The 16,572-nt window shown below is 46.3% G+C and overlaps 1 protein-coding gene across 4 annotated transcripts in view; it reads left to right on the forward strand.

Annotated features, from left to right (window-relative positions):
• Positions 1-16,572, forward strand: part of LOC128655873 (uridine-cytidine kinase-like 1) — a 226,687-nt gene that overhangs the window by 194,456 nt on the left and 15,659 nt on the right. For all 4 annotated transcript variants that reach the window (XM_053709457.1, XM_053709456.1, XM_053709455.1 and 1 more), the window contains 3 exons: positions 7,566-7,688; positions 10,253-10,360; positions 15,767-15,923. In XM_053709457.1, the coding sequence (XP_053565432.1) occupies positions 7,566-7,688; positions 10,253-10,360; positions 15,767-15,923 (388 nt within the window). The remainder of the gene's footprint in view (positions 1-7,565; positions 7,689-10,252; positions 10,361-15,766; positions 15,924-16,572) is intronic.

The raw sequence follows: 16,572 nt of genomic DNA on the forward strand, positions 1-16,572 counted from the left end.
GGAGGCCTGGCTCGCAGAGCCCTATGTGCTCGTTCCAAAGGTAGTTCAGGAGATGTCGGGGTGTCTTTAAGTGTGCGGAACAGGCTTTGTAAATACCCCTCTATGGCTGGAGGGTGTATAGTTTCTGAGACACCTCTGATTCTCAAATTGTTGCGGCGCCCCCTATTGTCCAGGTCTTCTATTTTGTCGGATAATATTTGTATAGTCTCTGACTGTTGTTGAATTTCAAGTTGCATCTGTGTGACTGTTGTGGTGGTGTCAGCTTGTCTAGCTTCAGTGTGAGTCAGCCTGGTATCTAGTGAGCCTATATCTTTCCTGAGGTCATTAAATAAATCTCTCATTTCTCTGACTGCATTTTTAATGTCCTCTTTTGAAGAGAGTTGCTGTAGGTCTTCCCTTGTAATGTGCTGCATGATTTGTGTGTCTGTGATTTGCAAAGGTGGTAGAGGTGCAGTTTGGTGGGAGTCTGTGCTGCACTGATTCTCCAAAGTGTTGTGTTCCACTTGTTTTAGGTAGCCACTCAGAGTGCGGACAGGCGTGTTTTTATCTGTTTTATTATTTTTTTTGCAAGGCATAACTGAGCAGGCCCCTGTTCCAGGAGAATGTGTGAGCGGATCTTGCCTGCTTTTTTTTTTTTTTATATTTTTTTTTTTTTTTTTTTTTTTTTTTTATTTATAGATTATTTTTCTTCCCCTTTTTTATGTGCAGAAAGTATTCAATAAACCTGAGGTTACGATATTAAGATGGCTAGGATGCTCAGCCAGAGTGAAGCGTGGTGGTCAATGCTGTGATCGCTTTACTCTGATAAGGGATGCTGTGTTGTTTATGAGCTGACAAGATGGAGGATAGTGCCACAGTACTGCGTAGCGTTCTTCGCAAAGGTGCATGTGTTAGAGGGTCTCACATCCGATAGGTGGTATGTTGGTGACATGAATTCAGCCCTAGAGCTGCCCAAGTCCAGTCCCAGTGGGTTATATATGCAGGGAGAGCGGTATATAGGGAGCGGAGCGCATGTAGTGTGGCCACGTGGCGGTGCGTGTATTTATGCTTGTTTCTTACCCTGCAGCGACGGCTGCAATATCATCTCCGCACTCCTCGCCACTGGCTCCAGACCGTTTCTCTCCTCTGTGTCTCCTCACCCGCTCTGTGTATCCGGATTAAGGGCGGCAAGTGGTGTCTGTGATGGTAGGTCCGGTGCAAGAGGTCTCCCGCTCCGTCCGGTCTGTGTGCTCCGGGCCCCCCTGCTCCTCTCGAGGGGTATACCAGGGCAGACAGACAGAATTTACAAAGTCCAGCTAGGCAGGGAGATGTACCTTGTTATCCCCCATAAGTTTGGGGAAGTGGGCTAGGGAAATGCCATATTTATCTTGCTGTACTGCCAGAGAATTCAGGAGCTTGTTCAAAACACAGCCATTCGCCTGCGTGGCTAAGCTCCGCCCCAGGGTCTGGGGTTTTATTCAAATCTATTCATTGTCCCAAAGAAAGAGAATTAATTCAGACCAGTTTTGGATCTAAAGAATTTGAATCGATATGTAAGAGTACCAACTTTCAAAATGGTGACTTTAAGGACTATTCTGCCTTTTGTTCAGCAAGGGCATTATATGTCCACAAAAGACTTACAGGATGCATATCTTCATATTCCGATTCATCCAGATCATTATCAGTTCCTGAGATTCTCTTTTCTAGACAAGCATTACCAATTTGTTGCTCTTCCTTTTGGCCTAGCGACAGCTCCAAGAATCTTTTCAAAGGTTCTAGGTGCCCTACTCTCTGTAATCAGAGAGCGGGGTATTTCAGTGTTTCCTTATTTGGACGATATCTTGGTACTCGCTCAGTCTTTACGTTCTGCAGAATCTCACACGAATCAACTAGTGTTGTTTCTTCGAAGACATGGTTGGAGGATCAATTTACCAAAAAGTAATTTGATTCCTCAGACAAGGGTAACCTTTTTAGTTTTCCAGATAGATTCAGTGTCCATGACTTTGTCTCTAACAGACAAGAGACGTTTGAAGGTTCTGACAGGCTGCAACCAATTTCAGTCTCAATCATTCCCTTCAGTAGCTATGTGGATGGAAGTTTTAGGTCTCATGACTGCAGCATCGGACGTGATCCCCTTTGCTCGTTTTCAAATGAGACCTCTCCAGCTCTGTATGCTGAACCAATGGTGCATGGATTATACAAGGATATCGCAATTAATATCCTTAAATCCCAATTTTCGACTTTCTCTGACTTGGTGGTTAGATCACCATCGTATAATTTTAGGGGCCTCTTTCGTCCGTCCAACCTGGACTGTGATCACAACAGATGCAAGTCTTTCAGGTTGGGGAGCTGTTTGGGGATCTCTGACAGCACAAGGTGTTTGGAAATCTTAAGAGGCGAGATTACCAATCAATATTTTAGAACTCCGTGCGATTCTCAGGGCTCTTTAATTTTGGCCTCTGTTGAAGAGAGAACCGTTCATTTGTTTTCAGACAGACAATATCACAACTGTGGCATATGTCAATCATCAGGGTGGGACTTGCAGTCCTCAAGCTATGGAAGAAGTATCTTGGATAGTTGTTTGGGCAGAATCCAGCTCCTGTCTAATTTCTTCGGTTCATATCCCAGGTATAGACAATTGGGAAGCGGTACCTCAGTCCTCAGACCTCAGACTTTACATCTGGGAGAATGGTCTCTCCACCCAGATGTGTTTTCTCAAATTGTTCAGATGTGGGGGCTTCCAAAAATAGATCTGATGGCATCTCATCTGAACAAAAAAACTTCCCAGGTACCTGTCCAGGGCCAGGGATCCTCAGGCGGTAGCAGTGGATGCATTGAGACTTCCTTGGTGTTATCAATCTGCTTATATTTTCCCGCCTCTAGTTCTTCTTCCAAGAGTGATCTCCAAGATCATCAAGGAGCAATCGTTTTTGTGCTGCTGGTAGCTCCAGCATGGTCTCACAGGGTTTGGTATGCGGATCTTGTCCGGATGTCCAGTTGCCAACATTGGCCACTTCCACTAAGGCCAGACCTTCTATCTCAAGGTCCGTTTTTCCATCAGTATCTCAAATCATTAAATTTGAAGGTATGGAGATTGAACGCTTGTGCTTAGTCATAGAGGTTTCTCTGACTTAGTGATTAATACTATGTTGCAGGCTCGTAAATCTGTTTCTAGAAAGATTTATTATCGAGTTTGGAAGACTTACATTTCATGGTGTTCTTCTCATAAATTTTCTTGGCATTCTTTTAAATTCCTCGAATTTTACAGTTTCTTCAGGATGGTTTGGATAAAGGTTTGTCTGCAAGTTCCTTGAAAGGACAAATCTCTGCTCTTTCTGTTTTATTTTAAGATTGCTAAACTTCCTGATATTCATTGTTTTGTGCAGGCTTTGGTTCGTATCAAGCCTGTCATTAAATCAATCTCTCCTCCCTGGAGTCTTAATTTTGTTTTGAAGGCTTTGCAGGCTCCTCCGTTTGAGCCTATGCATTCTTTGGACATTAAACTACTTTCTTGGAAAGTGTTGTTTCTTTTTGCCATCTCTTCTGCTAGAAGAGTTTCTGAATTATCCGCTCTCCCTTGTGAATCTCCTTTTCTGATTTTTCATCAGGATAAGGCGGTTTTGCGGACTATATTTAAATTCTTACCTAAGGTTGTGAATTCTAACAACATTAATAGAAAAATTGTTGTCCCTTCCTTGTGTCCTAATCCTAAGAATTCTTTGGAGAGATCCTTACATTCTTTGGATGTGGTAAGAGCTTTGAAATATTATGTTGAAACTACTAAAGATTTCAGAAAGACTTCTAGTCTATTTGTTATATTTTCTGGTTCTAGGAAAAGTCAGAAGGCTTCTGCTGTTTCCTTGGCTTCGTGGTTAAAGTTTTTAATTCATCAAGCTTATTTGGATTCGGGTCAGGCCCCGCCTCAGAGAATTACAGCTTATTCTACTAGATCAGTCTCTACTTTGTGGGCTTTTAAGAATGAAGCTTCAGTTGATCAGATTTGCAAAGCAGCAACTTGGTTCTCTTTGCATACATTTACTAAATTCTACCGTTTTGATGTATTTGTTTCTTCAGAAGCAGTTTTTAGTAGAAAAGTTCTTCAGGCAGCTGTTTCAGTTTGATTCTTCTGCTTTTGATTTAAGTTTTTTCCTTTCATTTATGAGAATACACTTATTTTTTGGGTTGTGGATGAATTTTTTTTCAGTGGAAAATTGCTGTTTTTATTTTTATCCCTCCCTCTCTAGTGACTCTTGCGTGGAGTTCCACATCTTGGGTATTGCTATCCCATACGTCACTAGCTCATGGACTCTTGCCAATTACATGAAAAAAAACATAATTTATGTAAGAACTTACCTGATAAATTCATTTCTTTTATATTGGCAAGAGTCCATGAGGCCCTTTTTATGGTGGTTATGACACAATTATTTCCAAATTCCTTTGTTGATGCTTTTTACTCCTTTCTTTATCACCCCACTACTTGGCTATTCATTAAACTGAATTGTGGGTGTGGTGAGGGGTGTATTTGTAGGCATTTTGAGGTTTGGGAAACTTTGCCCCTCCTGGTAGGATTGTATATTCCATACATCACTAGCTCATGGACTCTTGCCAATATGAAAGAAATTAATTTATCAGGTAAGTTCTTACATAAATTTATGTTTTTTGATTTTTTTTATTAAATAAAATTTTACTAAGTTAGTTATTTATTTATTTATTTATTAGCACTGTCTTATATTTTCCCTTTTTTAAAGGGATATATACATAAAAAAATATTTCTAGGAGTCATAATAGATTCAGTCCTTGTGCTTTTGTTCCTGACAGAAGAGCGCAGAATAAAGCTTTAGAGAGCATGTCTCTCCCTGCAAAGTGCTCCATTTCCATCAGTAGCTCAGTGCATAGAGGTGGTGGGTCTTATGGCAGCTGCTTTAGACGCAGTTCCTTCTGCCCATCTCTACTTGACACCCCTTTGATTACCTATTCTAAATCAGTTGTCAAAGAATTATCTACAGATTGCTTTGGATTTATCCATCAGACAGTCTCTCTCTTGGTGGACACAAAGTCCTTCTTTGACACTTGGGGCATATTTCCTTGGTCCGTCATGGTCTTTTTTGAAGTTTGACGCCAGTCTTTGAGGCTTGGTGATGGTATGGGATTCTGGAAGAGCGCAAGGAGTTACCAATCAACATTCTGGAACTTCAAGCAATTCTTTGGGCTCTTCAGTCTTGGCCCCTATTGAAGGAGGCCTACATCAATCATCAAGGTGGTACCCAAGGTCCACTGGCCATGCAGGAAGTGTCTCAGATTCTGTCCAGGGCAGGGAGCCATGATTCCTCTCTATCAGCAATTCACATACCAGGTGTGAACAAATGGGAGGCGGATTACCTCAGCCGTCAATCGGTCCATCTAGGCGAATGGTCTCTTCATCATGACATATTCGATCGATCAGTCAGGGTTTGAAATTTTCAGTGGTCAAGTGACCCAGTACGACTTAGAAAGATCAAATGGGACCTACCAGACATAGATCTGATGGCCACTCAATTAAATCACAAACTGCCAAGGTATTGTGCAAGATCAAGAAATCCAAAGGCTTACATGATAGATGCCTTTGTATGTCCATGGGAGTTTCATCTAGCATACCTGTTTCCCCCGTTTGTTTTTCCAAGAGCCATTGCTCGCATCAAGCAGGAGTCAGTGTCAGTAATATTAATTTCTCCACACTGGCCCCGCAGGAGATGCTATGTGGATCTGGTGCAGATGTCCTAATTTCCTCCATTGATTCTTCCTCTGAGACAAGACCTGTTGTCTCAAGGTCCTCTTTTCATCAGGATCTCAAATCTCTAAATTTAACGACGTTGAGGTTGAATGCCTAGTTTTGAGACAGAGGTCTCTCAGATTGTCATTGAAACTTTGGTGCAGACCAGAAAGCATGAGAGAGAAAAATTTATCACAAGATTTGGAAGGCTTATTTTGAGTGGTGCTCTTCCAAAGGGGTTTCTTGATATTCCTTTAGGATTCCTAGAATCCTTCAGTTTTTACAGGAAGACCTTGAGAAGGCTTTGTCCGCTAGTTCCCTAAATTTCTGCTTTATCTGTCCTTTTTCATAGGAAGTTGGCTAAATTTCCTGATGTTCAGACTTTTGTACAGATGTTAGTTAGAATTAGGCCAGTTGTAAAACCTATTTATCCACCCTGGAATTTGAATCTAGTTTTTTTCTGTATTACAAGGTACTCTCCTTATTAACCATGTTATGGAGAACTGTGGACCATCATCATTTTAAGAAAGAAAACTAAATTTATGCTTACCTGACAAATTATTATCTTTTGGAATGATAATGGTCCACAGGCCGGCCTGTTTCAATTTTTGGGCAACAGTTCTAATATCACCTCTACAGACCCTACATTGTCTTAACTACCTTTTAGGTTTCCTATTCTCTACTCGGCTGTACATGGGAGGCATTTTAAGCTCTTGTATGGGTTCTTGACTTCCTCCTAATGGCGGGCAATATATCCCATATGTTATTGAACACTGTCAACCATCATTATTCCAAAATAATCTACAGTTGGAAGATGATATACATGGGAATGGTGTATGCAGGGCTCACTGGGGCTCCGTTACTGAACCATGGTGTTGTAGCATCTAGGGGAGAAGAGCCTAGGTATTTTGTCAACATAACATAGTTCAGTTGCCAGATAGTAATGAGCATTTACTGCAAAACCTCAATTTATTATCTACAATCTCTGCCTACCACCCTGTTGCCTGCAAAAAATAATTTTTTGTATAGAACTGGTGATATGATTTATCTAATTAATATGTAAATATATGTTCTGTCAGTATGATATCCATGGACATTCCAAGCAAGTGTTGATTGAATGGGCTGTTTTATTTTCATTCATATTGATTTTGATCTAGTCAATGTATTTATTAATATCAACTATACAGTGTGACTGTGCGATAGGTAGGTGCATTCAGATGGCTGATGGATGATTTAAGTGGGTAATAGGTAGATTTATTATTAGATTAAGTGACAGACAGGTAGATTATTTGACTTTGTGACAAACAGTAGATAGGCAATTTGTGTATTAGGCCGACAGTTAAGGTGACAGACCAGTAAGTAGAAGGTCAGAGGTTGCTCAAAGAGGGAGTTTTATGCAGTATTTGGAGATATATGAGAAAATATATTTTGCTGTGAGGTTGTTGAGAGATGTATATATTGTGGTCAATATTTTTAACTGGTTTCTATGACATGCCGCTGTAGGCTCTGGCAGAGCAGGGTAGTTATTGTGGAACGAGCACTTAGAGGAGTCGAGCTAAAGCTTTCATCATAGATTGGACGAGAAAGAGGCTGAATCTGAAAAGGCCACTTAGCTGGTTTAGGAGTTAGGAAATGTTCAGTAGACTTGAAGCTGCTGGTACAACTGATAGAGGCCTAGGTTGTATGTTGAGATGTTCTATCTGTTTCTATGGTGTAAAGAGCAGGTGTTGCATGCTGTGGGGATGAGTTGTGAGTGGTCTGGTCAGTAAGAATTTTGTGTCTACACTACATTGGAGTTGTGGTATCATGGGACACGTCTTCTCATTTTTGGTCCCAGATCACAGGTGTTTCTATACTTCGTGCTGGGGAAACCATGGAGCAGGCGCTGACAGCCATTTGTAAGGACATTCGCTTGGGGAAGATTCTTATCCAGACCAATCACAACACTGGGGAACCTGAGGTGAGACCGTTAGAAAAGTATAGAATTTTTAAAGGGACGTTGTACTTAAATGTTGTCTATTTTGTGTATAAAAGAGTAACAGTTAAACATGATTATATTTTTTGCATGAACAAAGTAAAATCTAAAATGATGTGTAAGTTTGTGTACAACGGATACCTAGTTATTTATTGATTAATGACTTCCCACAGAAAAAGTTTGATATTTAAAACAACATAATTTTTTTAAGATATAACAATAAGATATTTTAAAATATTCTCTTTTAGATGGAACAGGGTAGAATGTCCCTTTAACCTGGCTGCCTGAAAGGACAGCAGCATATTTCTATCTGTTGCTCCCCCTCTTTTTCTTTTAACATCTCCTTTCCTTCTTTTTATTTGTGTCGTTGTTCTCATTACCCTCCTCTGGGCTTCTCGTCGCCGCCCCTCTCTGGGCTTCTCGTCGCCGCCCCTATCTGGGCTTCTCGTCGCCGCCCCTCTCTGGGCTTCTGGTCGCCCCCCCTCTCTGCGCCTCTCATCGCCCCCCCCCCCTCTCTGGGCCTCTCGTCTGCCCCCCCTCTCTGGGCCTCTCGTCTGCCCCCCCTCTCTGGGCCTCTTGTCACCCCCCCTCTCTGGGCCTCTCGTCTGCCCCCCCTCTCTGGGCCTCTCGTCTGCCCCCCCTCTCTGGGCCTCTCGTCACCCCCCCCTCTCTGGGCCTCTCGTCACCCCCCCCTCTCTGGGCCTCTCGTCACCCCCCCCCCCCTCTCTGGGCCTCTCGTCACCCCCCTCTCTGGGCCTCTCGTCACCCCCCTCTCTGGGCCTCTCGTCTGCCCCCCCTCTCTGGGCCTCTCGTCTGCCCCCCCTCTCTGGGCCTCTCGTCTGCCCCCCCTCTCTGGGCCTCTCGTCTGCCCCCCCTCTCTGGGCCTCTCGTCTGCCCCCCCTCTCTGGGCCTCTCGTCTGCCCCCCCTCTCTGGGCCTCTCGTCTGCCCCCCCTCTCTGGGCCTCTCGTCTGCCCCCCCTCTCTGGGCCTCTCGTCTGCCCCCCCTCTCTGGGCCTCTCGTCTGCCCCCCCCTCTCTGGGCCTCTCGTCTGCTCCCCCTCTGTGCCTCTCGTGGCTCCCCCTCTGTGCCTCTCGTGGCTCCCCCTCTGTGCCTCGCTCCCCTATCACCTGTCTCTCTGTCGTGCTCCTCCTCCTCTGTCTCGTCGCCCCCCTCTCTGGGCCTCTCGTCGCCCCCCCCCCTCTCTGGGCCTCTCGTCGCCCCCCCCCCCCCTCTCTGGGCCTCTCGTCGCCCCCCCCCCCCCCCTCTCTGGGCCTCTCTTGCCCCCCCCCCCCATCTCTGGGCCTCTCGTCTGCCCCCCCTCTCTGGGCCTCTCGTCTGCCCCCCCTCTCTGGGCCTCTCGTCTGCCCCCCCTCTCTGGGCCTCTCGTCTGCCCCCCCTCTCTGGGCCTCTCGTCTGCCCCCCCTCTCTGGGCCTCTCGTCTGCCCCCCCTCTCTGGGCCTCTCGTCTGCCCCCCCCTCTCTGGGCCTCTCGTCTGCTCCCCCTCTGTGCCTCTCGTGGCTCCCCCTCTGTGCCTCTCGTGGCTCCCCCTCTGTGCCTCGCTCCCCTATCACCTGTCTCTCTGTCGTGCTCCTCCTCCTCTGTCTCGTCGCCCCCCTCTCTGGGCCTCTCGTCGCCCCCCCCCCTCTCTGGGCCTCTCGTCGCCCCCCCCCCCCTCTCTGGGCCTCTCGTCGCCCCCCCCCCCCCCCTCTCTGGGCCTCTCGTCGCCCCCCCCCCCTCTCTGGGCCTCTCGTCGCCCCCCCCCTCTCTGGGCCTCTCGCCCCCCCCTCTCTGGGCCTCTCGTCGGCCCCCCCCTCTCTGGGCCTCTCGTCGCCCTCCCCCCTCTCTGGGCCTCTCGTCGCCCCCCCCCCCTCTCTGGGCCTCTCGTCGCCCCCCCCCCCCTCTCTCTGGGCCTCTCGTCGCCCCCCCCTCTCTGGGCCTCTTGTCGCCCCCCCTCTCTGGGCCTCTCGTCGACCCCCCTCTCTGGGCCTCTCGTCGCCCCCCCTCTCTGGGCCTCTCGTCGCCCCCCCTCTCTGGGCCTCTTGTCGCAGCCCCCCCCCCTCTCTGGGCCTCTTGTCGCAGCCCCCCCCCTCTCTGGGCCTCTTGTCGCCCCCCCCTCTCTGGGCCTCTCGTCGCCCCCCTCTCTGGGCCTCTTGTCGCCCCCCCCCCTCTCTGGGCCTCTTGTCGCAGCCCCCCCCCTCTCTGGGCCTCTTGTCGCCCCCCCCCCCTCTCTGGGCCTCTCGTCGCCCCCCCCTCTCTGGGCCTCTCGTCGCCCCCCCCCTCCCTGTTCCTCTCGTCGCCCCCCCCCTCCCTGTTCCTCTCGTGGCTCCCCCTCTGTGCCTCTCGTGGCTCCCCCTCTGTGCCTCTCGTGGCTCCCCCTCTGTGCCTCTCGTGGCTCCCCTCTGTGCCTCTCGTGCCCCCCCTCCTGTGCCTCTCGTGGCTCCCCCTCTGTGCCTCGCTCCCCTATCACCTGTCTCTCTGTCGCACTCCTCCTTCTCTGTCTTTCTCCTTTTGCCCCAACTCTCTCTCACATATTCTCACTTCCCCTGCAGCTTCATTACCTGCGACTGCCCAAGGAGATAAGTGAGGATTATGTGATTCTCATGGACAGCACAGTGTCCACAGGAGCTGCAGCTATGATGGCCATTAGGGTCCTGCTGGTGAGTGATCAGTTTTAATATATGCATGAGATTAGCACGTGTGAACAGTTTAAAACATTTGTATGTGATCTGCCTGTGGTCAGTGTATAACCTGTGTATGTGATCTGCTTGTGGTCAGTGTATAACGTGTGTATGTGATCTGCCTGTGGTCAGTGTATAACGTGTGTATGTGATCTGCCTGTGGTCAGTGTATAACGTGTGTATGTGATCTGCCTCTGATCAGTGTATAACGTGTGTATGTGATCTGCCTCTGATCAGTGTATAACGTGTGTATGTGATCTGCCTGTGGTCAGTGTATAACATGTGTATGTGATCTGCTTGTGGTCAGTGTATAACGTGTGTATGTGATCTGCCTGTGGTCAGTGTATAATGTGTGTATGTGATCTGCCTGTGGTCAGTGTATAGCATGTGTATGTGATCTGCCTGTGGTCAGTGTATAACGTGTGTATGTGATCTGCTTGTGGTCAGTGTATAACGTGTGTATGTGATCTGCCTGTGGTCAGTGTATAATGTGTGTATGTGATCTGCCTGTGGTCAGTGTATAGCATGTGTATGTGATCTGCCTGTGGTCAGTGTATAACGTGTGTATGTGATCGGCCTGTGGTCAGTGTATAACGTGTGTATGTGATCTGCCTGTGGTCAGTGTATAATGTGTGTATGTGATCTGCCTGTGGTCAGTGTATAACGTGTGTATGTGATCTGCCTGTGGTCAGTGTATAACGTGTGTATGTGATCTGCCTGTGGTCAGTGTATAACGTGTGTATGTGATCTGCCTGTGGTCAGTGTATAACGTGTGTATGTGATCTGCCTGTGGTCAGTGTATAATGTGTGTATGTGATCAGCCTGTGGTCAGTTTATAACGTGTGTATGTGATCTGCCTGTGGTCAGTGTATAACGTGTGTATGTGATCTGCCTGTGGTCAGTGTATAACTTGTGTATGTGATCTGCTTGTGGTCAGTGTATAACGTGTGTATGTGATCTGCCTGTGGTCAGTGTATAACGTGTGTATGTGATCTGCTTGTGGTCAGTGTATAACATGTGTATGTGATCTGCTTGTGGTCAGTGTATAACGTGTGTATGTGATCTGCCTGTGGTCAGTGTATAACGTGTGTATGTGATCTGCCTGTGGTCAGTGTATAACGTGTGTATGTGATCTGCCTGTGGTCAGTGTATAACGTGTGTATGTGATCTGCCTGTGGTCAGTGTATAACGTGTGTATGTGATCTGCCTGTGGTCAGTGTATAACGTGTGTATGTGATCTGCCTGTGATCAGTGTATAACGTGTGTATGTGATCTGCCTGTGATCAGTGTATAACCTGTGTATGTGATCTGCTTGTGATCAGTGTATAACGTGTGTATGTGATCTGCCTGTGGTCAGTGTATAACGTGTGTATGTGATCTGCCTGTGGTCAGTGTATAACGTGTGTATGTGATCTGCCTGTGGTCAGTGTATAACGTGTGTATGTGATCTGCCTGTGGTCAGTGTATAACGTGTGTATGTGATCTGCTTGTGGTCAGTGTATAACGTGTGTATGTGATCTGCTTGTGGTCAGTGTATAACCTGTGTATGTGATCTGCCTCTGATCAGTGTATAATATGTGTATGGGATCTGCCTGTGGTCAGTGTATAACATGTGTATGGGATCTGTTTGTGGTCAGTGTATAACGTGTGTATGTGATCTGTCTGTGGTCAGTGTATAACGTGTGTATGTGATCTGCCTGTGGTCAGTGTATAACGTGTGTATGTGATCTGCCTGTGGTCAGTGTATAACGTGTGTATGTGATCTGCCTGTGATCAGTGTATAACGTGTGTATGTGATCTGCCTGTGATCAGTGTATAACCTGTGTATGTGATCTGCTTGTGATCAGTGTATAACGTGTGTATGTGATCTGCCTGTGGTCAGTGTATAACGTGTATATGTGATCTGCCTGTGGTCAGTGTATAACGTGTGTATGTGATCTGCCTGTGGTCAGTGTATAACGTGTGTATGTGATCTGCCTGTGGTCAGTGTATAACGTGTGTATGTGATCTGCTTGTGGTCAGTGTATAACGTGTGTATGTGATCTGCTTGTGGTCAGTGTATAACCTGTGTATGTGATCTGCCTCTGATCAGTGTATAATATGTGTATGGGATCTGCCTGTGGTCAGTGTATAACATGTGTATGGGATCTGTTTGTGGTCAGTGTATAACGTGTGTATGTGATCTGTCTGTGGTCAGTGTATAATGTGTGTATGTGATCTGCCTGTGGTCAGTGTATAACGTGTGTATGTGATCTGCCTGTGGTCAGTGTATAATGTGTGTATGTGATCTGCCTGTGGTCAGTGTATAACGTGTGTATGTGATCTGCCTGTGGTCAGTGTATAACGTGTGTATGTGATCTGCCTGTGGTCAGTGTATAATGTGTGTTTGTGATCTGCTTGTGGTCAGTGTATAATATGTGTATGTGATCTGCCTGTGGTCAGTGTATAATGTGTGTATGTGATCTGTTTGTGGTCAGTATATAACATGTGTGTGTGTGATCTGCTTGTGGTCAGTGTATAACCTGTGTATGTGATCTGCCTGTGGTCAGTGTATAACGTGTGTGTTTGTGATCTGCTTGTGGTCAGTGTATAACGTGTGTATGTGATCTGCTTGTGGTCAGTGTATAACGTGTGTATGTGATCTGCCTGTGGTCAGTGTATAACGTGTGTGTATAGGATCTGCCTGTGGTCAGTGTGTATGTGATCTGCCTTTGGTCATTGTATAATGTGTGTATTTGATCTGCCTGTAGTCAGTTTATAATGTGTGTATGTGATCTGTTTGCGGTCACTGTATAACGTGTATATGTGATCTGCCTGTGGTCAGTGTATAACGTGTGTGTGTGATCTGCTTGTGGTCAGTGTATAACGTGTGTATGTGATCTGCCTGTGGTCAGTGTATAACGTGTGTATGTGATCTGCCTGTGGTCAGTGTATAACGTGTGTGTGTGATCTGCCTGTGGTCATTGTATAACGTGTATATGTGATCTCCCTGTGGTCAGTGTATAACGTGTGTATGTGATCTGCCTGTGGTCAGTGTATAACGTGTGTGATCTGCCTGTGGTCAGTGTATAACGTGTGTATGTGATCTGCCTGTGGTCAGTGTATAACTTGTGTATGTGATCTGCCTGTGGTCAGTGTATAACGTGTGTATGTGATCTGCCTGTGGTCAGTGTATAACGTGTGTATGTGATCTGCCTGTGGTCAGTGTATAACGTGTGTATGTGATCTGCCTGTGGTCAGTGTATAACGTGTGTATGTGATCTGCCTGTGCTCAGTGTATAACGTGTGTATGTGATCTGCCTGTGGTCAGTGTACAACGTGTGTATGTGATCTGCCTGTGGTCAGTGTACAACGTGTGTATGTGATCTGCCTCTGGTCAGTGTATAATGTGTGTATGTGATCTGTCTGTGGTCACTGTATAACATGTGTATGTGATCTGCCTGTGGTCAGTGTATAATGTGTATGTGATCTGCCTGTGGTCAGTGTATAATGTGTGTATGTGATCTGTCTGTGGTCACTGTATAACATGTGTATGTGATCTGCCTGTGGTCAGTGTATAATGTGTATGTGATCTGCCTGTGGTCAGTGTATAATGTGTATGTGATCTGCCTGTGGTCAGTGTATAATGTGTATGTGATCTGCCTGTGGTCAGTGTATAACATGTGTATGTGATCTGCCTGTGCTCAGTGTATAACGTGTGTATGTGATCTGCTTGTGGTCAGTGTATAACGTGTGTATGTGATCTGCCTGTGGTCAGTGTACAACGTGTGTATGTGAACTGCCTGTGGTCAGTGTATAACGTGTGTATGTGATCTGTCTGTGGTCACTGTATAACGTGTGTATGTGATCTGCCTGTGCTCAGTGTATAACGTGTGTATGTGATCTGCCTGTGGTCAGTGTATAATGTGTGTATGTGATCTGCCTGTGGTCAGTGTATAACGTGTGTATGTGATCTGCCTGTGCTCAGTGTATAATGTGTGTATGTGATCTGCCTGTGCTCAGTGTATAACGTGTGTATGTGATCTGCCTGTGGTCAGTGTATAATGTGTATGTGATCTGCCTGTGGTCAGTGTATAATGTGTGTATGTGATCTGCCTGTGGTCAGTGTATAACATGTGTATGTGATCTGCCTCTGGTCAGTGTGCATGTGTTCTGCCTCTGGTCAGTGTATAATGTGTGTATGTGATCTGCCTCTGGTCAGTGTATAATGTGTGTATGTGTTCTGCCTCTGGTCAGTGTATAATGTGTGTATGTGTTCTGCCTCTGGTCAGTGTATAATGTGTGTATGTGTTCTGCCTCTGGTCAGTGTATAATGTGTGTATGTGATCTGCCTCTGGTCAGTGTATAATGTGTGTATGGGATCTGTCTCTGGTCAGTGTATAACGTGTGTGTGATCTGCCTGAGGTCAGTGTATAACATGTATATGTGATCTGTTTGTGGTCAGTGTATAGCGTGTGTATGTGATCTGCCTGTGGTCCGTGTATAGCGTGTATGTGATCTGCCTGTGGTCAGTGTATAGCATGTGTATGTGATCTTCCTGAGGTCAGTGTATAACGTGTGTGTGTGTGTGATCTGCCTGAGGTCAGTGTATAATGTGTGTATGTGATCTGCCTGTGGTCAGTGTGTATGTGATCTGACTGTGGTTAGTGTGTATGCGATCTGACTGTGGTTAGTGTGTATGCGATCTGACTGTGGTTAGTGTGTATGCGATCTGACTGTGGTTAGTGTGTATGCGATCTGACTGTGGTTAGTGTGTATGCGATCTGACTGTGGTTAGTGTGTGTATGCGATCTGACTGTGGTTAGTGTGTATGCGATCTGACTGTGGTTAGTGTGTATGCGATCTGACTGTGGTTAGTGTGTATGCGATCTGACTGTGGTTAGTGTGTATGCGATCTGACTGTGGTTAGTGTGTATGCGATCTGACTGTGGTTAGTGTGTATGCGATCTGACTGTGGTTAGTGTGTATGCGATCTGACTGTGGTCAGTGTGTATGCGATCTGACTGTGGTCAGTGTGTATGCGATCTGACTGTGGTCAGTGTGTATGCGATCTGACTGTGGTCAGTGTGTATGCGATCTGACTGTGGTCAGTGTGTATGCGATCTGACTGTGGTCAGTGTGTATGCGATCTGACTGTGGTCAGTGTGTATGCGATCTGACTGTGGTCAGTGTGTATGCGATCTGACTGTGGTCAGTGTATAACGTGTGTATGTGATCGGTTTGTGGCCACTGTATATCGTGTGTATGTTATCGGTTTGTGGCCACTGTATATGACTTGTCTGTGTCTGTTTGTTTGAACTTATGGTCGGTGCTTAAGGATTAGATTTGGTTGCATAGCTGATTGTGCTTGTTCACCTTCCTCATGGGAGTCACTTTTTGCTGCAGGATCATGATGTACAGGAAGATAAGATCTTCTTATTGTCACTACTGATGGCAGAGATGGGCGTTCACTCGGTGGCTTACGCATTTCCACGTGTTCGTATCATCACCACTGCAGTAGACAAGCGTGTCAACCAGGAGTTTCATATCATTCCAGGCATTGGTGAGAGGAGAGGGAGCTCTGCCAGATAACTGTCATTGTCACTGTATAACCCTGTGGGGTGGGGTTAGCATTATTGTTTTATAGCTCCCTTGTGTTTGTGTCACTCTGATGGGGATTTACTGGTTTAATGTCCCATAACTCCCTCCTGTCTGTGTGACTGTGTCTTGGTGTGGCAGATTTCATGTTACATAGCTTCTTGCTGTCTTTATCACCATTGTTTGTCTCTCTGTAGGGGCAGGAGCACACTCCTATGTCAGGTAACTTTTTATCTTCCAAACAGTGTCACCTTACGTGGAAGCTACTGACTTAATGTCACAAATCTCTCTCCAGTTATGTCACACTGCAGGGGAGAAGCTATGTGCCACATAACTCCTTCCAGTCTCTGTCACCCTGCAGGGGAGGGACAGACTGTTTTTTATAGCTCCCTCCTGTACTTATCACTATATCACCCTGCAGGGGAGGAACAGACTGTTTTGTATAGCTCCCTCCTGTACTTATCACTATATCACCCTGTAGGAGAGGGATAGACTGTTTTGTATAGCTCCCTCCTGTACTTATCACTATATCACCCTGCAGGGGAGGGACAGACTGTTTTGTATAGCTCCCTCCTGTACGTATCACTGTGTCACCCTGCAGGGGAGGGACAGAC

Source organism: Bombina bombina, chromosome 4, assembly GCF_027579735.1.
Source record: "Bombina bombina isolate aBomBom1 chromosome 4, aBomBom1.pri, whole genome shotgun sequence".
Classification (NCBI taxonomy): domain Eukaryota; kingdom Metazoa; phylum Chordata; class Amphibia; order Anura; family Bombinatoridae; genus Bombina; species Bombina bombina.